A 27,580-nucleotide genomic window follows, 5' to 3' on the forward strand; every position below is an offset into this window, starting at 1 on the left:
ACTTCACTCAACTCTGAGTATTGCATTTAGCCAGTTAAGGTCTGTTGTTATGCATGTTCTTGTGTAAATGTTTCACTTACACTGATTGACATATAAGAGAAGAGCACTGAAGTGGTTAGAATCTTTGCCAAGATGCATTAGACCATATAAAAAGTATATGCTGGTGCAGACTGGTAGAAAATTTGTCTGCTTCATGTTCTCACCATGTTTGGTTTTGTATAATGTAAGTTTTAAAAAAGTAATTTAAATATGTAATTTTTATTTGCAAGGTATACAAGATTATGCTGAAAAGGAAGTTTCTGATTTATTTTCTGTTGCTGATGTACTGCAACGTTCCAAACAACCTGGTTAGAAATTTATGTATCTGCTGTCACTGTTTATTGTTCTGCAGGGTCGTAAAGGCTTGGGATCCATCTTTGTTTGGGCATCTGGGAATGGCGGCAGAGAGCATGACAACTGCAACTGTGATGGCTACACCAATAGTATCTACACACTGTCCATCAGTAGCACAACACAGTATGGGAATGTGCCCTGGTACAGTGAGGGCTGTTCTTCTACACTTGCCACAACATATAGCAGTGGGAACCAGAATGAAAAACAGATTGTAAGTAGTTTAGTCTTTGTTATGCATAAATGTGTGGATTGCAGAATTATGCTTGCATAGTTTTTTCACAAATTGGTGATGTAAATAATGAGAAACATCATTAAGTCAGGAGGGAAAATCTCGCACATTAACCCTGCTGTGCTGTACTGACTAGGGGAACAATAGTGGCGCTTGCCACATGTATAGGGTGACTCGTAAAGCTTTGACAATTCAATTCTTCCCAACCTGAAGGAAGGTGCTCTTTAGGTTGGCCTCAAAGAGCACTTTTGTTAATATGGGATTCTATTTGGCTACTAGTGATAAAATGGTGTTGGTACACCTGGAGAGTTGCATAAAAATGAAAGTCTGTCAAGGAGTCGTCGTGGCAGTACAATGGAACTCTTCCCCCTTCTACTCCCCACCATACCAGTGGACGTGAACTTGGGTCAAAAATAGGACAAATGTTCTAATTTGCCAGGCAGAGTAGACCAGAAGCATCGTTAGATTATCCCTGTTCTGCAGCAGCATAAAACAGTTCACTGTAGAGATTTTTCAAGAAATCCTTTCTGCAAAAGTATCTAAAATTTCAATTCCTGGGATGGATGAATCTGTAAAACCAGTTGTCTTCTGTGATGTTTGGAAGTCTGCCTGATGGTAGCACTCAAGGAAGATAATTAATTGCTCTGATGAGAGGGAAAAAAGAAAATTCTCACCCTTTTGCTGTGATAAAAATGGGCAAGTGATATGTAGCAACTTCCCAGGAGAACTTGCCTTGTCAGCTAGCCTTATTGCTTTGTTCTGAACTTAGCAACTGGTGACTCGAGGCATAACACCCTTCAGGTAATACAGGTAACTTTGCTTTGCTTTGTATTTGTTAACTATGTGAACTATTTTTTCAACCCTTTTGAGCTATGACCCAGGAACATTCACAGCAACTAGTGGTGCTCACAGTACAAGTGTCATTAAGAATTATATAGATACCTCTCAAATGTCCAGATTTTTGTCTCCTATTTTTTTTTTTTTTTTTTTGGTCTGTTCCTTATAAAATTTGTTTTCTGGCAAATCACTAAGGACTGAAGTCATTAAATAATGATATACATTTGAGTTTCAGACTTCATACCCTTCACAGAGTGCAAGCTAACAGTAATTGTGTTCAAGCAACTTTCTAAGTTAGTAAGAGCAATATTTAAAATTTGTCCAAATTTTTTTTATACCTTTGTCCCCAAATTATTTTAGTCTTTGTCCAGATTTCTTGCGCTAAGAGGTTGAGAAGTATGGTTCTGTACTGGCTGAGTCAGTTAATGGTCCAGGTTTTGCCTGGAAATAAATGAAATAAAAGTTCATTAAAGTCTGAGAATTCATAGTATAATGTGATATTAACTTAAAAAAGGCAGCTGTCAGACTGCTTTATTAAGGAGAGCCCAGTCTAGAGTCTAAAGATGCATAAAAAATGGCATGATTGTGCAAAATATCAATGTATGTTTTTTTTCCATTTTGAACAGTATAGTTTGTCTGCAGTTACTTCCTTTGTTTGGGGATTTTGCAAGCAACATCCAATTTGTAGGAGATTTTTCTGCAATATCAGCTTTGCAATTGCTTTGACAGTTTTTCAGCAGCATCTTTCTCTGCAGCAAAGAGTATGTGCTCACTGTGAACTGTGAGTATGCATTTCTGTGGTATTGCCTATGCAGTTTGAATGTTCAAAATAAATTCCACATCTTGAAAAAATTAAGTAGTTTGTTTGGCCTTTTCAACAGCAGCTTCAACAAGCACGCCTGGTACATCATTTCAGTTGGTGATTCCCAGGAGATTATGCCTTTGCAGGGTGTTTGGATGGTTTTGCTGGTCATGAAGGAACACTTTTTGGCACATCATTTTTTGTACTTTGCACTGGTGATTCATTTGTATGACACAGTGGTTAGAGGCTTTAACCAGCTCACCACTGCTGTCAGTATGCAAGTACAATGAGCAAAACCAACATTTTAGGATTTTGAAACAAAATGATACACCTTCAAGCAGGGGCTTTTCATATTGCAGTTGGTGCTAGGGGTAGCTGTCTTTATCATTAAGGCTCTGGAGAAGAAGTTGATTCTAGGTGTCTGCCCAGATTCGGCTTTTATTGTCCTAACTTTATCATTCAGCCCATCTTGTGTTGCTACCTAAATAAGGGGACATGCATTCACACCCCCTTTGCAAAGAGGCAGTTCAGATGTGATAGTTGATAATAGATACGGATGTTTCTTTCTCATCTGTTCACCTTCTTGGAGATGTGATCATTCTGGTATATTTTTGATTGCCTTCTCAGATTCTTTCTTGGAGCTAAGGATTTGGGGGTCATTTTTGGTCAGAATCTTCCAGCAGTGAGGCACCCCAAAGACTGACATTTTGCCACCACAAAGAATGTGGTACCCTGGGACAACAGGGCATGGAGGGATTTAGTGGTGGACACAGTGTCCATCCCCTAGCAATGGAGTTTTCTGCATACCTTCTCATTGTTTTGTCTATTTTTTGTATAGTCACAAAATTCAGAGAAGAAAGGCTAGGAATTGTCCTTGTCTTTAGTTTATGGCTAAGATGGATGAGTATTCAGGTTCTCAGTTCCTTGGCAGTAGGAAAAAGCCTTCCTGTACAAGCCTGGGAAGTCTCTTCTACCTGTTACGGGTGGCAGCTAGCTGCACCTCAGGGTGTGCAACTCTTGGTTAACATCTCTTAATCCCACCATACCTTCTGGGCAGGGTTTAAGAAGTGAATGAAACACTTAAGAATCTATGAAGTGTCCTATGCAATCCAGTTTAGTCAAGTATGCAGGTGCTTCTAGCATGCCTTTGTTTTCCCATGGTCAGAGTGCATGTTTCAGCTATTTCTGCTCATCCTGGCCTTCTGGAGGTTAAGATTGAGACCCTGCACCAAAGTTCCTTAAAGGGGTTCTGCATCTTTGTCCTGTTTTGAAGAGTACCTCACCTTGTTTGGACTTTTAATTTAATGGCTAGCAGGTTTATCTATCCATAGTTTGAGACAAGTTCAGCAGCTTTGTTCATCTTTTCAAAGATAGAGGAGATGGCTGTCATAAAAAGCTGTTTATAGACTCTTGAAGCTTCAGGAAATCTGTTCATTTGCCAACTTCTGCACAGCAGCTTCTCAGGACTATGATGGGGTATGGCACTTGCATTCATAGGATAGCCAGTGTAAGATTACACATGAAGAAGGCTTAATGGCTTCTGAGGAGATAATGGAAATAAGCCACAAAGCCACAGATATCTTACAACAATTTCTACTTCTCCTAGCTTTAACAAAAAAAAAAAAAAAAAAAAAAAAAAAACACATTCTGGGCTCTGTTGCACAACTTTCCTCATGGAATCGTATTCTTTTCTTCAATACTTTTTCAGACTCTTTAAAAGTGGCAGATGCATCTTACTTTGCTTTGAAAAGTTTGAAATCTTTCTTCAGTTGATTCAGGTTTGGATAGGCAGGGAAAACTTCCTTCATGTAAAATATGCTGGACATTATAAGCTGTAGTAATGAATGTGGCTATATAACTACCAGTCATAAATGAGATGTTCTTCATGTTTCACTGTTGCAGTCATTACATTTGGGTAATCCTGCTGGCAGGTTGTCCTCAGCCGGCCTGAATTCCAAAGTCTTGGGTCCTGCATTGGCACTGTTGCCCCCTCCCTGATGTCAGGTTGTCAGGGGTATAAAAGAAGCAGCCAACACCATTTTCTTCAGTCTTTCTTGCCGCTCTGTGCCCGAAGCAGAAGCAGTTCGCAAGTGCCGGTCGATCAACTCCTGAGATTTTCGTGTTTGAGTTTCAGATCCGAAGTCTTCAATAAAGCTAAGTACCCCGTTGGGGAAACTTTTTTTCTTGCTTCAGACCGATGTCAGAAAAAGTTAATTGTATTTCTTGTGGAAAGCAAATACCTCATAAGGATTTTCTTTCTTACTGTATTCTTTGCCTATGCCGTGATCAAAACGTTACTGGTTGTCGGTTTTGTGCTAGATTTAACCAACGCACTATTAAGCGTCTGTATGATTTTGCTTTAAACTTTTTTGGAAGCCAGTTTATTCTGAAATGTCGGCTAGCCATCTGACTACTGGAGTTTACAAAAAACGCAAAGAAAAAGAAAAAAAAAACAGAGGCCCAAAACCGACGACGAAGCTTTTCCTAAGCCAGTTGCCGGTTCTCAGTGAGGCACTTTCGCAGCCCCTGATGCCCGCTACTTTAGAGTCGCAGCCCGCTACCGACTCCCACATGGAGTCAGCCATGCCGCTGGATACTCAAGGTATTGGAGCCTCAGACGCTAATCCCTCAGATGGGTCCGGAGTCGCTGAGCAGATACCGGCTTCTGAGGGTGTATTCAGACCTAAACATCTTTACATTAAAATGACTTCAGCATCAAAGGCAAAGATTAAAGCACCTTCTAAAGCAAGGAAACAAACTCAAGAGCCACATGGACGGGCCTCTATGCCCAAAAAACAGATGCTCAAAATGGCCGAAGACTTGGAAACTTTGGAAAATAAATTTTTGATTTTATTCATCGGTTCTATTTCCGTTTTTGTTGTGACCGTTCATTGTGGTTGGCGAGTCAAGACACAGGGGATCAGCGTTTATTACACTTGGTTCTGTTTGTTGCTTTCCGAATGCTGAAATCTTTTGTTTCCAATTTATTACAAAAGGGTTTCTGATAAGAACTTGGTGTGCTGCTTGCTTATTACAGTGCTTTGGAGACATTGTATTTATGTGGAAAAGTGTGCTGTTTGTGCAGACTGTTTGACAACTTAACTGGCTCCAGAGTTCCTGACTGCATCTGAAGCATCCTTCTTGGTCAGTGCATGGATACTTTCCTTTCTCCTGCTGGTCTGAGTTGCATAGTTCCTAGAAAGAAAACAAACTTGCCAGAGGGCCCTTGCTGACTTGGTGGGTACAATCTTTACCTTGGCCAGTGGTAGGTGACTCCAATGACCAGCAATCACTCCTCAGACAACTCGCTCACCTCTTCAGTTTTCACTGGTGTAGATCTTTCTGCCACCATGAGCTTAAGGGTCAGCCCACATCCTTTTCAGCTGTTCCAATGTCCAAACCAGACATGGGAGAACCATCTTTACTGGGGCACTGAGATGTATGAGAGGTGCTGCTGGATGTGCCTGGGGTTAAGAAACCTTTTGATAGAGCAGATATTTCTTCTCTGAGTTGATAACTGAAGGTACCTGTAAAGAAAAAAAAAAAGTTAAACATTGATGTTCTTCCTTAATCACTGTTGTAGTATTCCTTACAGTAAGGACAGCCTGCCAAAGATTGCCATATGTCCAGCCAGTTTACCAAATCCTTGGCCCCTTCTGTGTCATACATCAGACATATGTCCTGTGTCCAGGGTGTAAGATACACAAGCGACATGCGAGAACCAAATCTTCTGAACAACTTTGCCACCCATTCAAAAGCTGTGTTTTTATTTTCGGTTTGAAAGCCATTTGTCTTGTATGGTTATCCAATCCTTAGGCAGATAAATACCCCATTGGGGAGTCTTCATTTTTTTTCATTGTTTATTTTTGTGTTTATTTAGAGACTGGGCAGTTGAAATTACTTGCTCAAGGAACAAAGGTTTCTGAATCTGCCTGCCCCAGACATCCAGTTGCCTTCAAAAAAGAAGCCAAAGAAGTTACAACCAGAAAACTCTGCAATCCAGCTGTTGAAAGGTGAACTCTGTAAGGTTAGATAAAGGGTCCAAGGAATGCCAGTGTTGATGCCTGCTTTTCTGTGTCATGACACCATTGATTGCTGACATGGGGCATGCCATTAGGATATCCTCCGAGGATGAGCAGATGTCTGTTGTGGACAAAGGGGAACCACAGCTTTTAAGAGTGGGGATTCCACAGATACTAGTAAGGGAAAAAATACCCCTTGTAGTGGTTAGGCAGAGTTCAGAACCTCATAAGTTTGTTAGGGCCGATTTTTAAGGAAGCAAAAAGTAGGCGCACAGTTGTTGGTAAACTACCCCACATGGTGTGTCAAGACTTTATCTAAGGTCTTTTTAAAGCTCTTATGGATTTAAAGCCTCCTCAGGGATTGTCAGTCTCTTCTGTTGGCTTTTTTCTTACACTCCCAATAAAAGACCTAGGGATTCTGATTCATCTGATGAAGATAAGAATTTGGATTCTGGAATGGAATCTCTGGCTTATTCTTTCCAGATTTACACTTTTCTTGCTTTGGCATCTGATGAAGAGGATACATTCTCTCCTAATTCCCTGGTTTGACTAACTTTCTTTAAGAGATACCATTATTAAAATGCTGGATCATTTTCATTGGGAAAGCTCCCTGATACTGACATGTGGAAATGATATTATGATCTCTCACTGATGGATTTTCCCAGATCTTCTGCAGATGTCCTGACTGAAATCACTGTTGTGGTATTCCTAACTAGTGGGTTATTACTGCATCCAGCCGGTGAATCAAAGCTTTACCTTCCTAAGACTGTACCTCTGGCGTATGACCTGATGTATGAGCATAACTTCTCAGACTATCTTGCCACCAGCCTGCACACCAGTAGCTTTGATCTGAATTATCAGATAAGTGCCCCATTGGGGAACCTTCCTTCAACTGTTTTGTTTAGTCTGTATTAGATGTTAGCTAGGGGAGATGAATGCAAGTGCGGCAGGCAGGTCCTTTACAAAGATTTGCATACCCAGTGCCTTTTTTTTTACTTAGGAGCAGAACATGGCTACAAGACCTGTTACATTTGCCAATCTTTTGAACCCAAGACCTGCGGTCTTGTTTGTCCTTGCTGAATACCTTTTCAGAGACCCAACATTTGAAACACTTTACTTCTCCAGATGTACCTTCACCCCTTAAGAAAAAGCCTAAGCCAGAAACTGTCAGTTCTTTCTGATTCTGACATATCCACTGAGGTTTTAGAACCCATGATGCATCTGACTCCATCTCTGATGCCTTCTAACAAGACCCTGCTGGAGGCTGGTAGGGTGTCAGAGGGTGTTATGACTAAGGAACCTACAGAGAAAGGTGAAACACATATTATCTCTGAGGGTCCAGAGGGCATTCCTCAGATACTGTCTAGGGAAGAGGTCCCAAGTAAACTTTTATAGAGGTGCATCAGGGATGAGAACCACCGCATTTGTTTCAGGCAGATAACACATTGAAAAAGAAACACCAAAAAATTAGGCATGTATCTCCTCTTCCTTGTAGGGAGAAGGAGTGGATAGACCTTTCTCAGGGTCTGTTCAAGGCCATTTTGGCCCTGAAGCCTCCATCTTTTTCTTCTGAATCCCCTCCTCCCACTGCTCAACAGATTGGTCTGGTTTCATCTTCCTCTGAAGATGAGATTTCTGATTCTGACCATTCCCAGCCTATTCCATTCTCCTGGCCAAGTCCCTTCTGAGGATGAGGGCTCTATTTTCCCTGACTCTTCCCATGGAAGAACCTTCTTTTGCAGAAACAATTTTAAACATGATGAAAAACTTTGAGTGGGAGTCTAGGCAGATTACAGAGGTCCAGAAGAGATACTGTAACATCTTAGAAATGGGCAGTCCAACCCCTTACCCTTTTCTTCCAGTTCTCCGATGCTTTTTAATCCACCTCAGCTGTTCCAGACCTGCAGCCTCCTGCCCCCAAAGCACAGACATATTTTTATAAGGTTCCAGATGATCTTAAGTTCTTGTTTAAAAACTCTGTAGCAGAACCCTCTGTAGTGTCTGTTCTAATAAATATTCAGAGCTCCTTCCAAATGCCATTGCCGTCCCTTTTGACAAATTTGGGTAGGTAGGGTAAAAAGATTCTCTATTAGAAAGGAGCCCCTTATTTGGTTGAAAAACTGCTAACCTTTGCAAAACCCTTTAGGAACAGGGAAAAACCATGAAGGACTGCTGATGGTTTCATCTAGATCTAGTCAGAAATGCAAGATGGCTCCCAGAAGGAGACTTCCAGAGAAAACGGAGATTCCTCCTCCTCTGGGAGGCCTTCCTCTGGGGAAAAAATATCTGACAATCTACAGAGCCTTTCCCTCTGCCCTAAGCCAGGTCTGTCCCTCTCAGAAAGGGTTACCTATTCTTTTGCCACCAGGGAAAAGATTACCAGACCATGTTTTTTTTCTGTCTTAAAAAAGGCTATGCCATATCTTTAATGGAGATTCCACCACTACATGGCATTGTCCCTCCCCCACAACCAGATCCATTTGCTTCCACGCATACTACAAGACTTACAAACACAAGACACAATAGAATCAGTGCCTCAAAAACTTGTGGGGAAGAGGTTTTAACTCCAAATTCTCTCTAGTGCCAAGGAAAGAGGGGCATTGGAGACCCATACTGGATATTACCTTACTAAACACTTAAGTGCCAACCTTCAGAATGCTCTCATTGCAAACACTGCTGCCTTCCATACTGTCTCAGGCCTTTGTGGTGTCTCTAGATCTGAAAGTTGCATATCTCCATATACCAGTTGACCCCACACACACACAAGATCTCTCCGGTTTTGTTCTGGTTTATCTCAGTTTCGGTTTACTGCTTTGTCTTTTGGGCTGTTCACAGCCCCAAGAGTTTCTGTAAAAATGTCTGGCACCAGAGATTGCCTTCTGTCGAACCCAGGAATCCAAATTTTTACCTGCCTGTACAATCCGTTAATCCAATGTATTTTGCCATAGATTTTCTGTAGCACCTCCAGTTCACCCTCAACCTCATCTTTCAGTTGGGGTTCACAGTCAACTACAAGAAGTCCTTCCTGCAATCAACTCAGGATCTAGTTTTCCTTTGCTGCAGGCTGGATACAAAAAAAGATACAGACCTACCTGGCACAGAGAAATGTGCAGAGCCTTGCAGGGAGCTTTCACACCCTTACCTCCCTCATCCAGTGCTCTGCTGGGGAAATCCTAAGGGTGCTGAGATTCATGGCAGGTACTGTCCCAATGCTAGCCAAACTGGATATGAGGAAATTCCTCTGGTACCTGAAAACAGAGTGGTCTCAACACTTCCACCATTGAGACAACAGTGATTCCCTGTATTACCTTGTCTCAGAAGGGAAAGGGAACTGTTATGGTGGAAGGATTAGGTGACACTCAGTCAAGGGCTCCCCTTCTTTCCTCCATCCCCATTTCAGGAAATGTACATAGATGCTTCAGACAAGGCATGAGGAGCCTAGACTGGGAACCCAGTAAGTGCAGAGCTAGAAAGAGATGAAGGCCCACATTCAAGATCTTCAAGTTTTCTCTTTTATCTGGAAACAAGGTGCCACAGCTGTCATGTGCGACATAAGCAAGGGGGAGCCATATCATGCCAATTGTGCAGATTAGCACAGAGACCCTGAGATGTTGCCACCTAGAATAGTATGTCACTAATACCACCTACGTCCCATCACTAGACAATGTATTGGCAGACTTGTTAAGCAGGAGTTTGGTGGACTCCCATGAATAGTCCCTTCAGAGTTGGGACACACCTCAGATAGACCTGCTTGCCCAGAAAACAACAAACAGCTTCCACTTTTCTGCACCAGAGGCCCTTGCCTCTCAGTCTGAAGGACATATGCTTTCAGTGGACAGGGAAATTCCTCTGTGGGTTCCCTTCACTAACTCACATTCCACAAGCTCTTTTAAAGGCCCACAAAGGAAAAAAAAACTTTTTCTGGTGACCCCCTTTTGGCCAAGACAACATTGGTTTCTAGATGTTCTTAGTGTTTCACTGTTGCAGTCATTACAATTAGGTTATCCTGTTTACAGGCTGCCCTCAGTCGGCCTGAATTCCAAAGTCCTGGTCGGGCGTCGGTTGCTGTCGTCTCTTCCCTGATGTCAGAGCGTTAGGGGTATAAAAGATGCAGCCTACGCCATTTTCTTCAGTCTTTCTTGCCGTGCAGTGCCGGAAGCAGAAGCAGTTTGCAAGTGCCGGTCGTCCGACTCCTGAGATTTTCGTGTTCGAATTTCAGATCCGAAGTCTTCATTAAAAGCTAAGTACCCGTTAGAAACTTTTTCTTGCTCCAGACCGATGTCAGAAAAAGTTAATAATTGTATTTCTTGTGGGAAGCAAATACCTCATAAGGACTTTCATTCTTACTGTATTCCTTGCCTAGACCCTAACCACGACGTTGCTAGTTGTTGGTTTTGTGCTAGATTTAACCAATGCACTATTAAGCATCAGTACGATTTTGCATTACACTATTTTGGCAGAAGATTTAATTATACGATGCCGTTGGATAGCCATCCGACTACCGGAATTCATAAGAAATGCAGAGAAAAAGAAAAGGACAGGCAACCGAGTTCCAAAACAGATGATGAGGCTTCTTCTAAGCCATTCGCTGGTTCGCCAGTTCTCAGTGAGGCACCTTCGCAGCCCCTGACGCCCGCTACCTTAGAGCTGCAGGCCGCTACCGACTCCCACGTGGAATCGACTAGGCCACTGCATACTCAAGGTATTGGACCCTCGGAGAGTATCCCCTCAGATGGGTCCGGAGCTGCTGAGCAGGCATAGACTTCTGAAGGTGTTTTTAGACCTACTCAGTTATACATTAAAACGACTTCCACTTTAAAGGTGCTTTAGTCTTTGCCTTTGAAGACAAAGAAACAAGTACAACAGCCTCATGGACAGGCCTCCATGCCCAAAAAACAGATGCTCAAAATGGCCGAAGACTTAATTACTTTGATCAGGGGTTCCCATCCCCCTCCTGATAAAAGGCCTAGGCAAGAGACAGACTATGAATCTTCAGATCAGGTTTCCATTTCTTCTGATTCCTCTTCTGATCAGGAATACTCACTTCCTCCCTATGAGGATTCTGATGCTGAAGAATCTATCCCTTTAGCCTCTCCTCCTGAGGACTACTCTTTTGGGGAAACCTTGCATACCATGAGGGAACATTTCCACTGGGAGAGCCAAGATTTTTCAGAATCCAAGGAAAAGGCTCAGATATTTCCTTTTACTACCACAACACAGGACCCTAGCTATTCCACCTGTGTTGGACATTGTGGATGATGTATTTTCAGAGTCTAGTCTGACCCCTGACTCCTTACCTCCAGCTCCTGTTAAGCAGGACAGATACTACAGAGTTCCTGACTCTCATAAATTCCTTTTCAAAAAAACCATTGCTGACCCAGAAACGATCTCTCAGGGTCCCAAAGGGGATCAAGACTTCCACTGCAAAAAAACCCTACCCCCTCTGACAGGGATTCTAGGGCATTGGACAGATTGGGAAAAAAGATTTACACTTCTGCTACCTTGGCTATAATGGCTTTAAATTGTCAGTTTCATATGCTCAAATATCAGCAATATGTTATGTCACTGCTTAAACAGAAAATGTTGATAAATTCTGAATGTGCAGAAAACAAGGAAATGCAGGATTTATTGCATGCAGCTGAACAAGTTGGAAAGCATACTTTGCAATGTGGTTTTGATTCTCTGGAGGCCGCCTGCAGGGCCGCTGTTACGGGTTCTGTTATTAGGAGGCATGCTTGGTTAAAGGAACAAAATTTGCATGATCATGTAAAAGCAAAATTATTAGATGCTCCATTACAGCATGATACCTTGTTTGGTGTTAAGGCAGAAGAAGTGTTAAAGAAAATGGAGGACAAAGCAAAATCTATGCAAACGGTCAAGGATTTCTTACAGGTACAGTTTCCAAGATTTAGCAGACACTGGCCTACAAAGAATTGGTCTTTTCCAGTGTCAGACAGGCCACAAAAGGGCAGATCCAGATTCCCTAGAGGCAGATCCCAGCCCCAAGGTTCATACAGGTCTAAACAATGGGGTGCTTCTCACTCCAAAAGTGGAGAAGTCAAATCACAGCCATACAGGAAACAGTCTCAATGACTTCCCCCCTGCCTGCGCCAAGCATTTATCTTCTGGCAGCACCTTTAGGGGGGAAAACTAGCACTTTTTCTCAAAATTGGCACATCATAACCCAGGACAAATGGGTCCAAGACATAGTGTCACAAGGTTACAGGTTTTACTTCCATACCCTGCCAAGGGCAAACGGTTGGCCAGACATGCCAAAAAATCAATGGGCAGAGGCACAAAAACAAATCTCATCCCTCATGGAAATGGGGGCCATTCAACAAGTACCAGAGCAAGAGCAAGGACAAGGATTTTATTCAAGACTGTTCTTGGTACCAAGAAAGAACGAGGCCTGGAGACCAATATTGGGCCTATCTTTACTAAACACATACATGGATATACCAAAATTCAAAATGTTGACTCTACAGCAGCTTCTGCCCATGCTGGGCAAGAAGTCTTGGCTTGTGACTTTAGACCTAAAATAGGCATACCTGCATGTCCCAATCAGACAAACATGCAGAAGATACCTCAGATTCAAAGCAGGCTCAATGCATTACCAATTCTCTGCACTGCCCTTTGGCTTATCTACTGCGCCCAGGGTCTTTACAAAGTGCCTGGCACCAGTAATTGCATTCTGCAGACAAAGAGGAATACAAATATATCCTTACTTGGACGACTGCCTCAATCAAGCAGAGAACAAGGACATTCTACTACAGCATCTGGCATTTGTAAAGAGATTTTTAACAAGCCAAGGGTACACAGTCAACGAGAAGAAATCAAAACTAGTACCCTCTCAAGAGAGAATATTCCTGGGTGCAAGCTTAAATACAACTGCCCAGATGGCTTATCTCACGCCAGACAAACAAAGGCAACTGACTACTTATTTCAAAAAGTTGACAACATAGATCCAGTTATCTGCACGAAAATTTCTGCAGGCTTTGGGCTTCATGGCATCCTGCATTCTACTAATTCCACATGCAAGACTGCATATGAGGAAACTTCAATGGTACCTAAAAAGTGTTTGGACTCAACATTGCCACATCCTGGAAACAAGGATTACTCTCATTCCATGCCTGCAACGGGAGTTTCGATGGTGGGCGAAGGCTTGTCAACAGAACAAAGGAACAGCCATTCACTTTACCCCCAGCCAGGCAGACATTAACAACGGATGCATCAGACTATGCCTGGGGAGCCCACATGGCAGGAAAATGTATTCAAGGCACACGGTCCGCAAGCCAGATGCCATCTACATATCAATCAAAAAGAGATGTTAGCTGTCCAGAATGCCCTGGCAGCTTTCAAGGACCTACTTCATCCGGGACTACTACTGATAAGGACAGACAACACCACGGTCATGTGGTATATAAACAAGCAGGGAGGCACCCATTCTTACCCCCTTTGCAGACTAGCCATGACTTTGTGGGACACAGCATTGACTTACCAAGTGCATCTGCAAGCACAATTCCTGTCAGGAAAGACAAATACTCTGGCAGACGAACTAAGCAGAAACCTCATGGATCCCCATGAGTGGAAATTGGATCCACAAGTCTTCAGCATGATGACAAGGAAATGGGGATGCCTGGATATAGATCTATTTGCCTCTCCTTACAACTACCAACTAAAAAGTTTCTGCACAAGGACTTATCACAGAGAAACATGGAACGTGGTCGCCTTATCTTTCAGCTGGAAAAACTTAGCAGTATATGCCTTCCCTCCACTGCCTCTCCTCTCCAAGGTACTCCTAAAGGTCAGACGAGAAGCCAAAGATGATACTGATTGCCCCAGACTGGCCACGCCAGTACTGGTATCCAATCCTAAGGAACTTGTCTCAATGTCCGGCTTGGACCTTACCTCAAATTCTTCATCTACTGTCCCAACAAAACAATCCGATCTTGCACAGCCAACTCAAGACCTTAAATCTGGCAGCATGGCGGATAATGGAGTCATACAAAACGCACCTCTCACTAAAGCTGTAATGGGTGTCATTTTGGAAGCCAGAAGGCCTAGCACTAGAAAATCTTATGCTGGAAAATGGAAGAGATTCTGTGCTTGGAGCCAGACACAAGGAATTGACACAGTTATACCAAATATCCCTCAGATTTTGCAATACTTAACTGAGATGCTGGACAAAGGCCCATCTTTCTCATCAATTAAAATTCATGCCTCTGCCATTTCGGCTCATTATAATACAGAGCCACCAATCTTTTCTCATCCCTTGTTAAGGCAGTACCTCTCAGGAGCCAAAAACTTAAGGCCTCCAAGGAGATCACCAATACCTGCATGGGACCTCAACTATGTCTTGGAAAAACTCACCCTGCCTCCTTTTGAGCCAGCCGCTACAGCTGATGTAAAGTTTTTATCTTGGAAAACAGCTCTGCTCCTAGCAATAACTTCTGCAAGACGAGTTTCAGAGCTACAGGTGCTCATGGCTGTTGAACCTTTTATCATTTTTTATCCAGACAGGGTTTCTATGAAGACAAACCCGACATTTATGCCTAAGGTAGTGTCCAGTGTGGCCCTTAACCAAGCTATTCATCTGCCAACCTTTTATCCAAATCCACAGAACAAGGGGGAGAGAATTCTGAATTCTTTGGACATACACAGACAGCTTCGAGTCTGCTTGGACAGAACCAAAGTTTTCAGAAAGACAGAGCAATTACTAGTGGCATATGCTGCAGGATCACAAGGAAAGGCTATCTCCAAGCAGACTATTTCAAAGTGGATAGGCCACTGCATTCGTTTCTGCTATTCACAACATGACAAGCCAGTGCCTAAGGGCATTAGGCCTCATTCAACCAGAGCAGCAGCCACTTCAGCAGCCTTCCTCAGGGGAGTACCAACCAAAGACATTTTAGAGGCTGCTACCTGGACTTCAGTGCACACCTTTACAAAGCACTATCATTTACCACTCTACTCTAAGTCTAGGGCAGGCTTTGCCACTGCAGTTCTGCAGGGCCTCATAGCCACCCCTAATGCTATTTAGCTCCAGCCTCCCAACCATAGCTTTGGGATTCAACCCAATTGTAATGACTGGAACAGTGAAACACGAAGAACATAGTACAGTTGTGTACACTTAACCATAAATGTAGATGTTCGAGTGTATTCACTGTTGCAGTCCAGGTTACCCACCCGCCATCCCCCTTACTTTTGCTGGAACGTATCTGTACTTCCCTAATCTATACAACCTATGTGGTGTATTTGCTTGTAGATGAAGATAAAATATACTTTGGTGCATGTATGTAATTTTTAACATTTTTAGCCTTCACTTTTGAGGGCACCTGACAATCTGGGGCAAGAAAAACTGAAGAAAATGGTATTGGCTGCACCTTTTATACCCCTGACGCTCTGACATCAGGGAAGAGGTGACAGCAACCGACGCCGGACCAGGACTTTGGAATTCAGGCCGACTGAGGGCATCCTGCAAGCAGGATAACCTAATTGTAATGACTGCAACAGTGAATACACTCTAACATCTACATTTATGGTAAGTGTACACAACTGTACTTTTTTCATCTGGCTAGGGCCATGTGCTACAACTACCACTTCAGGCTGATCTCATCACACAGCAGAACTGCCACCAGCACCACAGCTTGTCATCCCTGAGCCTAATCTTGTGGATGACGGGGTTCTAATTCCTTAGTCTCCATTTCTTCAAGGATGTAATTCAGGATGCCCTGACTGAAATCATTGTTGCAGTATTCCTAGCATAGGTATTATGACAGCTGTCATATGGCTCTGGGTACCAAAGCTTTACCTTCCTAGTATCATACATCCAACATGTGACCTCAGCTGACAGTCATAGGGGTACACAGGTGGACATATGAGAGTAATGGTTGGGAGGGTGGCTTAATGGCTAAGGTGTTTGCCCTACAAACACAAGGTGCAGGGTTTGAGTCTCACAAGGGATAATTGGCTAGGCTTAAAATGGCTCGCAAGGGCAGTTAGCTTAGTACTAAACTATGAACCTATGAACTATGAACCTATAATTCCTCCAGACTGTATTGCCACCAACCCGAATGCAGCTCTGTTATCAGTCTGACTGTCATTTTGTCATTTGTACCTTGCTTCAAATACTTTGCTAAGTGCCCTGCTGGAGAACATTCCTTTATATTTAACTATTTTTTCTTACCAGTTTTAGACATCAGTTAGGAGAGGTAAGAGCGAGTGCTGTAGGCAAATCTCATACAAAGACATCCAGTGTCTCTTTTGCTTAGGAGCAGAACAGGACTGCAAAGCTTGTTTCATCTGCCAGTCCTTTGCTCCTAAGACCTTGCAGTCCCCTTTGTCCTCTCTCAACACTTTCCTGGAGACCCATCCTCTCAAATGTTTGACCCACTCCAACATGACATGTTATGCTTCTCTGGATGTAACTCCACCATTTAAGAAAAAGCTTAAAACGCCTAATCCAGAGACTCAGTTGATCCTTCTGACTCCGATGTACAAACTGAGGTTTCATAACCCACTGTACATATATTCCTCCTCGGGTGCCTTTTTCAGAGACCTCCCAACTAGAGGCCAGTATGGTGTCCGGAGGTCTTGATGATGAGAATTCTGCAGAGGGAGGTGAACCATGAATCATCATATTAGAGAGAACCAGAAGGCATCCCTCAGATCTTGGTTAGGGAAGAGTTCCCAGGCAAACTAATTGAGGTAAGGCAGGGAAATGAGTCACCACGTTTAGTACAGGCAAATGGCACACCCAAGACTATACATGTTGCTTCTCCTCCTTGTTCCTCTTCTAGGGAAAATGAATGGATGGATTTCTCACAAGGTTTATTAAAGGCCATTTTGGCACTGAAGCTTCCTCCTTTCTCCCCTCAACCCCCGACCCCTCAAAAGATGGCTATGGATTCATCTTTGTCTGAAGTTGAAAAGACTTCTGATTCTGACCATTCTCTGGGCTCTTCCCATGTACCTCATGTTCTTGAAGCTTTTTTGGATCCTTTTAAATTCAACTCTCTTGCCCATGACTTTCAGGCTGCAGCTTCAAAAATCAGATGGATTTTATCAAGTCTTTGATGATCTTAAGTTTCTGTTTAAAAAGCCTGAGGCTGACCCTTGGAGTTTCCCTTGTCATCTAATAAGCCTTCTAAACTCCTTCCCTCATCCTTCTATCTCGGTTAAGTTTCCTGATCAACTACAAAAAAATCCTCCCTGCAGCCATTTCTGGAATTAGTTTTTCTGGGCTGTAGGCTAGACACAAAAAGAATGCAGGCCTTATTACATCAAGAAAAGGTGCAGAGCCTTACTAACTACCACAACCTAGCCTCCCTCAGACAATGCTCTGAAAAAGGAGATCCTAAGGGCGGTGTGGTTCATGGCAGCTACTATCCCAATGCTCCCCCTAGCCAGACTGTATGAGGAAATAAAATGGTACCTGAAAACAGTTTGCTCTCAGTACTTACACCCTCAGGACATAGTGATCCCCCTTTTACCCAATCTCAGATGGAAGGTCTTATGTTGAAATGAGTAGGTGAATCTCAACCCAGGGCTTCCCTTCACTCCTCCATCCCCAATTCAGGAAATTCATACACATGCCTCAGATGTGGCATGGGGAGCATGGACAAGCACCCAACAAGTGCAGGTGATATGGCAATCAGTGCTTCTAAAAGAATACATCAAAATGAAGGCCCTCATCTAAGCTCTCAGGTCTTTTCACATCTCTAGAAACCACATACCGTCCAAGAGTACACAGACAGCACAACTGTAGTATGGTACATAAACATGCAAGGAGGGAAAACATCTTACCAATCGTAAAGACTGGCACAAAAGCCCTGGGACCTTGCCACCCAGAAATAAACATGTTGCCCACATCCACGTTCATCCCATTACAGGAGAATGTGCTGGAAACTGATTAAGCAGGTCCTTGGAGAACCCTCATAAATGGACCCTGAACAGACAGGTTTTCCAGGACATCCTTCACCATTAGGGGACCCCTCAGATACACTTGTTTGCTTCAAAGACCAACAAAAACTTCTACTGTTTTGCACAGGGACACTTTCCCCTGTTTTCAGTGGACAGGGAAGTTCATGTATGCCTTCTCTCCACTACCCCTTATTCCAAGATTCTTGTAAAGACCCAAAAAGATAAAATAAAACTCTTGTTAGTGATTCCCTTTTGGCCATGACAGCACCTGTGTGCAGATCTATTCCTTAAAGGGGTCCTGCATCTTAAACCACTAAGGAAGCCCATAACCCCTCCTTGGAACTTCAACTTTGTGATGGAAAAGCTTACTTTACCCCCATTTGAACCAGCAGCATCACCAATTCTCAAATTCAAAACTCTCCTCCTTCTAGCCATTCCTCCCTTTCTTATCTTTCACAAGGATAGGGTGATCCTGAGGGCTAACTCTTCATTCATGTCCAAAGCATCTCAACCAGGCCATACACCTTCCTATCCTCTTGCCCAATCCACAGAATCAGGGGAAAGGGCTCCAACATTCTCTATACATTCACAGACCACAAAGATTCTACCTGGACAAAACCAAATCCATGCGAAAGTGTGAACAACTGTTTTTCTCATTCATGGACTTGCAACTGGGTAAATCAGTATCTAAGCAAACCATTACATGCTGGATCTCTAAGGCCGTCTCGTTTTGTTATGGCAAGTTCTTGCCCTCATGCCCTCAAGCTCATTCTGCCAGGCATCCTGTGGGGCCCTTTTACGAAGGGCTTGATACCATGGCCATACTAGAAGCTACCACCTGGTCTTCTGTACACACCTTCACTAAACATTGTAGGATTGATGTTTTCTCTAGGTCTAGAACTACCTTCTGCAGGTCAGTCCTTTCTGGCCTCTTGGATAACTCAGCTACTTATTAGCCAACCTCCTTTACATTCCTTTCAACTTTAGGAATCACTCACTAATTAAGAATACTGCAACAGTGATTTCTTTCAGGACATAGTATAGTTGTATAAGAACTTAACATAACAGCAGATGTCCTACTGGTCACTGTTGCAGTATTCCTTCCCACCCTCCTTCCCCTCTTTGCTTATTTCTACTGACTGTCTCTGGTCTTCCTTTGTTCCAACCCTACAGACAATACCCTAGAATAAGGAAGCTTCCTTGTCACGTCATGTTTCGCCCCTACTAACACTTATTTCTCAGGGGTCTTTAAGCCACTGTCTGAGAAATTGCACTTGTATGTCTGCCTGCATACTCATATGCTTGTGAACTGAGTTCATGCATCAGATGTATGATCTTGGAACTAGTTAAGAATACTGCAACAGTGATAAGTAGAACATATACTGCTATTACACAACTGTACTTTTCCTTTTGTCTTGAAAGCTCTTCTAAACACTTTTACTTCTGCTTCCCAAGCCCCTGAGTCTCAGCTCCCTGCTCCTTAAAAAAGTCTGGTTCTTTAAAGTTCCTGAGGCTTAGACATTTTTGTACAAGAATCCCTTATCAAACCCTTCTGTGATCTCCCTTTCAGCTGGCAAACCTACTATGTTCTTGCCCCTTAAATGCTCTTCCCTTCAGACAAGGATGGTAGATCAGTGGCTATGTAAGGTTAGAAGATGTATAGCTCTGTGACCTTAGCTTTCAGGGCCATCAGTTACCAGATGTACATGACCAGGTATCTCCTTGCTCTTCTTGTCAAACTGGGGTGGCATGTTTGCGGACATGCCCAAGTCTGATTCAATGACTTCTGCTCTGTCTTTCCTGGGTTCTGTTTTCCAAGTAGCTCACCATGCCATCAAATGCAGTCATGATGCTGCTGATGCTTCATCTAGAATGGCTGCGTCAGGATCAGTCATTAGGCAGTATTCCTGGCTTAGGCTTCCTTCCTTCCTTCCCTGAGGATGTGAAGGTGAAAATGTTTTTATTCTGTTTTAGATGCCCTGCTGCTGCTGTTCTTTTTAAAGCTTTGCAAGACAATGAGAAGGTCATGCAAGACTTTAAACAAATTTTCATCTCGGCTATACCCTCTAAGGAATCTTTTGGGTGTAGACATCATAAACAACCTTTAAAGGGTAAAAGACCTTCTAAGACAGTTTTATCTTTGAAGCCTGCTCAAGATTTCAGGAGACAGAAGTCTTTCTTGAAAAGTTAGCTTTTGTTTGATGATCATCTTCATTTTCAGAGATTCTTCAAACCCCCCCCCCCCCCTTGCTTGTTGCCCCATTTTCCTCTTTTTCTTCAGGACCTTTTGGCTGAAGGTCCCATTTAACCAGTGCCTCCTTGACAGAGGGGCACTGGTTTCTACTCCAGGATGGGTTTGGTTTCCAGGAAGGCAGGCTCTTTGATACCCATTCTAGACCTCTCCTTTCTCAACACCTTTCTGGAAGTTCCTTCAAAATGTTGACTGTCTAGTCTCTGTTAACCTATGCTTCTTCTTCAGGCTTTTCTGGTGTGTTTGGACCTAAGGGTGCATGGCTATATCTTTTTATAGCACTGCCTTCAGAAAGTTTTTCTCATGTCTGTATGTTGGTTCTTTGCTTGCCTTTTGGTCTTTTTGCAGCTCCCAGGGTTTTTTCAAATGTTCAGGCCCTGGATATAGCCTTTTGTAGGCTCCGTTGTGTTCACATTTTTCCCCCATCTTGATGACCTTCTGATGCAGGTCTTCTCTCTGCAGATTCTTGTACAGGACCTAGAATTCATAATGCTGCTGCTTTGCAGCACAGGCTTCCCCCTGTCTCAAGGAATTAATTCAAACTCCTCCTCAGGATGAAGTTTTCTTGAGGTTCAGGATTCAGGCCCTTTACTATGAGAGCTTTTCTTCCTCCTCCCAATATCCTCTCTGACAATTTTCATTAAGTCCCTTCCTTGGCAAGAGTCATCAGTGAGAGAGATTAAGAGCCCTGGGGTTCATGGCATCTATTATTCCAGTGGTCTGTATTGCCAGACTCCGTAAGAAGAAATTCCACTGGTATCAGAAGACAATACGGCTGCAGCATGGTTACCTCTGGACTTTCCCATTCTTGTCTTGCCTTGCCTAAGAAGGGAATTTCTGTGGTGTATCAACCAGATGTCTCATAATCCAGGTCTTCCCTTTCACATGCCTTTTCTCACTCGAGCTGTTTTCAGATGCATCAGCCCTAGCTTTGGAGGTCTTGTTCCAAGCACATCAGGAAACACGGGATCTGTTTGTCACAGGAAATAAAAGGGCATATCAGCATCAAGGAAATGAAAACACTTGTCCTGACTGTTTAGGCTCTGCATTAAATTTGAACTCCTGGTCCACTGAGTTTTCACAGAAAACACCACTGTCATGTGGTACATAAAAAAATGGGATGGGGGTTGAGGGAAAACTCTTACTGTCATAGAGTAGCCCTAATAGCATGGAATTTGCCATCTATTATGAGTTAATTCTTCAGGAAGAGTCTGTATTACTTCAGAGCTCAATGTTGTGCAGTCTGAGCAGATACTGGGCGATCCTCACAAGTGCATGCTTCACAGAAAGGTTTTACAGGACATTGTCAATAGCTGGGGTACTTCTCTGGTAGATCTTTCCTCCCCTCAGAACAGACAATTTCCCAAGTTCTGTTCCAGAGTGCAAAGACCTCTGGCTTGGAAATTGAATGCCATGACTTTTTCTTGGAAAAAGGATGTTCTGTATGCTTAACCCCCTCTTCCTCTGTTTCCAAAGGCCCTGCACAAGATAATGTGTAATAGGCCCAAAATCATCTTGGTGACTCCCTTTTGGTCCAGACAGCATTGTGTTCTCCTTTTTCACCTGGCCATAGGCAGCAGTCACAGATTGCCCCACAAGATGGAGCCACTCAGAGGACATGGTCTCTAATTCACTCTCATCTTTTTTTTTCACCTTATAATTGATTTTCTGGGTGAAAGTGTTTTGATTCCTTTTAGCCACCAGTTTTCTCAGGATGTACTTCGGGTTTTGCAGGAGGCCAGAAAACCCACTACTACATTGTCTTCTGTTGGAAAGTGAAAAAAAAATCTTTTTGGTGCCACAGTAATGAACAGGACCCTCTTGGGTATTCCTAGTGTACATATTTATGTACGTTGCTCAATTCTTGTCTGACATAATTCTTCTGTTAAAGCTCATTTGTCAGCCATTTCTGCTGGTCTTCCTTTGGCTCCACACTGTTCTCTAGGTTTGAGGTTAAGCAGCTCCTAATAGGTGTCCTTCATTTTAGGCATCCAAGAAAACCAGTCCCTCCTTCTTGGGATCTTAACTTTGTTCTTAAGAAGTTGACTTGGCCACCATACCTCTCGACTGTGCCAAATTCTTCGGTATCTCCCAGTTTTGGACTCAAAATAATAGTGTGCCACAAATTCCCAATTGGTCCCTTTAAATCCCAATTTCACTGTGCAGACAAGGGCACCAGAACCATAGGGCGAGGTGGGATGAGTACCCTCCCACTTTTAAAAAGCTTCAACAATAAATTAAAAAAAAAAACACTCCATGGTGGAGGAGTCTTCTTCTTTAAGGAGGACCATGCATGCTTCATCTGCACGCATGCCAACGCAGATGTAAACTCAGTCTGCACTTACAGTGGAATTTAAGCTAGTTGTGCTGAGGTAAGTGTGAATGAGTGTGAGTGCACGAGTATGTGTTAAACTGGCTGTACATGTGAGAAGATGTGTGTGTATGTAATTTAAACTAGCCGTTCGTATGAGAGATGATGATTGTGTTACTGTGTGAGAAAGTAGGTGTGTGTGTGTCTCTATGTGAGAGCAGATAAAAGGTAGGGGTGTGTGTGTGTGTGTGTGTGTGTGTGTACATGTACACGTGTGGGAGAGAGAAGGGCTGTGTGTATAACTTATCTCTCAACTGTTAAGATTTAGCCTCGTAGTTTTGGTCTGTTTCTCATGTAATTTGTGGTGTTCTGGCAAATCATGGAGGAATGAAGTCATTAAGTAAGGACATGTATATACGAGTTGCAGACTTCTGTTATTCTGTCAGCTTCCTAAATTTATAAGTGCGGTATTTAAATTTTGTCCCCATTTTTGGGTCTTTGCCCCCCCCCCCCCCATTATGCTACTCTTTTTCTTTTTTCTTTTTTTTTTTTTAAACCAGATTTCTTGCCCTAAGAGGTTGAGAGGTATGGGCTGGCTCAGCATTCACAATAAGATTTCACAATAATATGATAAGGCCCTTGCTCCTCCTTAATTCTTAAAATTACTTAAATAGATAACCGAAGAACGGATGAATGTATACTATTTACTCTTACAGTTGTGGTTGGAATGTCCACTTCACTTGCTCATTAAACAAACAAACAAAAGTGATGACTGTGTCAAAAGTGCTGTGTCTTTTATGACTGTGACTAATTTGATCATTGTAGAATAACACATTTTAGTATATATGGTGCAATTAACTCTGTGCTTCGGAAATGTAGCAAAGAAAATAATAGAAGAAACAGCAAAGGAGTCTAGAGTACAAGACAGGAATACTATTGCGACTCATGTAGGACAGTCTTCAAATTTAATGTACAATTTCTTATCTGTTATCTACACCCCAGCCAGATGACCAGTAACACAGTATGAAATGCATGGCACACAGAGACTTAGAACTCATTTTCTAATTATGCTTAATCATGCAACTCTGTATCATGCGATCACCACAAAACTCAGAGGACAGTGGACTCAAATCAAAGCTAAACAAGTATAGCAAAGAACTAACTCGGAGACTGTTTTAAGTGTGCTAATCTGATTATTTTCCTCAGTCTTCATGCAGTTTTCACCTTTTGAAAAAAATCACGTTTATGTTTACATTTTTATTTACCCGCGGTGGTGGTGCTGCGGTAGCGTTGTCGCCTCACAGTAAGACGCTGTCCATTTCGATTCTTAGCTAGAGCGTCTTCTGCGTGGAGACATGCGTGAATGGGCGTACCTTCGTTGAAGGTTGTGCATCAGGCCTGGCAAGCCGGTACGTAAAAATCTACTGCCAATCATTAGCGGACCGGAGTTCCACTGTGGCGACCCCTAACCGGGAAAAGCCGAAAGACACAAACAAATATTTACATTTTTATTTATTATTACTGGACACTGGAAAAGTCTCGCTTCGAAAATACAGAATACTTTCATGTTTCTTTGCCCCCTTGTTTTAAAAGGCAGACCAGTATTTTGTTGGATGACATCATTTCTGGATGGTATGCAGTGCATCCAAAGGGAGAAAAATTGGTTGGCGAATAGAGTGGATTGGGTAACTTGGGAGAGAAGTTTAAAGGTGGCTGTATTTTGTCAGGTGTACGTAATAAGCTGTTTTAGTATAATTTTGGTTTTAAAAAGCTACAGGACTTCTGTGTATGTTTTTGAGTTCGATCTGTATTTTTTACAACATTCTGCATCTGTAAAGTGGATTACAGTAACAGTCAAAACACTGAGGGTTGTTTTTTTGATTATTTGCTGTCAAGCATGCTAGTTTTTCTTCCACTACAGGTCAGGTCTTGCTCTTAACCCTGTGTGACTCTAAGTTTTTGCAGTTAAACTATTACTTCTGTGTGTGTGTGTGTATCGGAGTAAATACATTTCATTTGCTTTGTCATTGTTGCTGAAGCTGTTTCATAGGCTGCGTTAATATTAAATACAGCAATCTTTGCCTGTGCCTGGATTTGTATAGGTATGCTTAGTATTTACCTTCGATAAGCTGTTCGTTAAACCAATTGTTTTGATTTCTGATACAGAGGATTATGACTTCTAATCTTAACCAAGTTGATGTGTTTAAGAAATGCATTCAGGAATTGCACATGATTAAAGGTGCATATCGAATGATTATGATCGGAGTCCCACCCGGCCGTAATCTTGTGCAGTACTTAGGGAGTTCACTGTTTTTTGTCGAGCATGATTTTTTTCTGTTTTTGGTTCATATAGTCAAGTGCTAACAGAAAGACATCTGTCACAAAGCTGTACAGTAGCAGCTGATCTGAGAAGCAGAGTCCTGTTGTAGGTCTCAAATCTTTCATAGTCATGCTGTATCCTCTTTTCAAATAATGCAGAGTAGAATGTCTTATACTGTCAACATAATTTTATCATAAATACATTTTCTGTGCTATTATATTTTGTACATTTCATCTTTAAGTTTTAGACTGTAAAAACGATAGGATGTTAGTTCTGAAAACAGATCTCACTACAGTCTGTGTTGATAATCCTGTGTGGTATTTTGTGGATCATGCCTCATTTTAACTTTCCTTGACTTATCTTGCCTTGCCATTTTTTTTTCCATTCTCAGTTCTTTGCCTCATGCAAGCATAAGCTTTTTTACAAAACTGTTTGGTTGTTGCCACAGTGATGCTACTTGTGTGTCTAGAAATCTAAAAACTTAGTTTGAAAAATCTCATGTGTTAAGGACTGCATAGTCAGTTCTATGTATCTCAAGTATGCCTGATATTGGAAAAGATCTTGAGTGCTTGGAATAAGCATTGTAGCTGATGCAGGTTGATTTGCTAGGACTCGATGATTGTCATCAATCGCTGTTAAAAGATACTTCACTATGGACAAAGGGCTATAAAACATATCTACTCATTTTAGTCACAGGCTTGTTGGGAGTTCTAACATGTATACATACAAGAACCACATAGTCCAGATTTACATTTGCCTGGCAGGTCAGATAGCTAAATCACTGCTGCAAAAATACTTGAAAAAAATAATTTTTCTGCTTCACCAATAAAATTTGTGTTCCTACCGTTCATTGATGAGATCAATGTGCTAACTGTAACTCTGATCCTTAATGCTCACCTCATTTAAGATAAACATACTGTCTGGTAACTTTGAGGCTATACTGTCAGTAATAACATTTTCAGAGTTCAGACATGAGAGGTTTCATTGTTAATATAAATTTAAAAAAACTATTGTTCCGGTTCTATTTTGTTTAATATTTTGTCTGTTCTTCAATTTGCATTTGAATGTTGGTATCCCACAACTGCATTGGAATGGGGGAATCGCCTAATTATGTATGCACATTTTATGTTGATCAGCATCCAGATTTATGGCCAGTTGTACCTACTTTTCATAGGCCTTTGTCCAGACTTTTGATGTTTCGAGGTTGAGAGGTATATCGGCCACCTTTTGAACCAGTAGCTTCTTCCTCCTTGAAACTCTATCGGGAAAACTGTTTTGTTGATGACTTTGACTTCTGTCAAGAGAGTATCTGAGCTTCAGGTCCTTATGGCAGTTCCTCCTTTTCTGTTTTCTTCACAGAAACTGGATGTCTCTTAAAACTAATCCTCCTTTTATGCCTAAAGTGGTTAATAATTTGTCTTTTATCAGACCATCCAGCTTCCTTCCTTCCTTTCCTGCTCCTCAAAGGAGCTCCGATATTATTTAGACAAGACTAAAGATGTTCGGAAATCTGAGCAAGTTTCTTTTCAGGATAAGAAATTGGGTTTAACAGTTTCCAAGCAAACCATTTCTTCTTCGATTTCTAAAGCCATTTCCTTTTGTTATACAAATACTTTTCATGGCAAATGGTGTCCTACTTCTGTTTATGCTCGTTTTATTAGGGATGTTGCCTGTTCTGTTTCTTTTTTCAGGGTCTTGATGCTAGATCCATTTTGGAAGTCTCTTCTTGGTCTTCTGTGCATACTTTTACTAAGCACTATAAGTTTGGCTAGGTCCACCCACCATTGTTTTTTTTTAGGGTCCCAAAGTTGTTTCTCCTCCTATCTTTTACAGTAGCTCTAGTACTCCCCTTTTGTAAGGAATACTACAGTGGTGGTGAAGAAAGGATATAATAAAGTTATATAAGAATTTACCATAACAGTAGATGTCCTGCTTGTCAGTGTTATATTTCGTCCCTCCCCATTTCCCCATTATTTCTCACCTCTCTGGCCAATTTCCTGGTGTGTTTTGATCCTTTAATGGAAGTTTCATTTGGGGTTTGTACCATTTTGATATATTACTGATGACTGGAGTGTTTGAGAGATGGAGTAGTATTGTATGTGCCATTATGAGTTGCATGTATGGGATCTGGCATGATACTTCTAGTTAGTTCAGGTTCTGAAAGGGAGTCAGTGATTGGTGTGGTTTGAGAGGTTGAGTGTACATTTGCTTATTTTGTTATAGCACTGCTCAAGCTTATAAGTATAGAGTGAATATTTGTGAAAATTGTACGTTTGTACATCAGGCTTGGAAGTAAGAGGGATATTGCAGTTACCTCTCCAGCATTGGGCAGTGAGATATGGTATGGCTTTGTAAAGTATCCTTAGTTTGTGGTGAGCTTTTTTGAACAACATTGATATGTATTGTCTTTGTTTAATTATGTTTTGTATGTTACTATTTTGTATATATTCCTTATTGTATTTGTATTATGGAGCTTTTCTCCCCGAGCCACCA

General features: G+C 42.1%; 1 protein-coding gene across 1 annotated transcript in view; it reads left to right on the forward strand.

The window, feature by feature from the left end:
* The window catches only part of FURIN (furin, paired basic amino acid cleaving enzyme), a 1,258,063-nt gene that overhangs the window by 758,960 nt on the left and 471,523 nt on the right, over positions 1-27,580 (forward strand). Inside the window, exon 9 of the mRNA XM_044078261.1 lies at positions 392-604. Coding sequence (XP_043934196.1) covers positions 392-604 — 213 coding nt within the window. The remainder of the gene's footprint in view (positions 1-391; positions 605-27,580) is intronic.

Source organism: Protopterus annectens, chromosome 7.part0 (genome assembly GCF_019279795.1).
Source record: "Protopterus annectens isolate FY-2018-M chromosome 7.part0, PAN1.0, whole genome shotgun sequence".
NCBI lineage: Eukaryota > Metazoa > Chordata > Ceratodontiformes > Protopteridae > Protopterus > Protopterus annectens.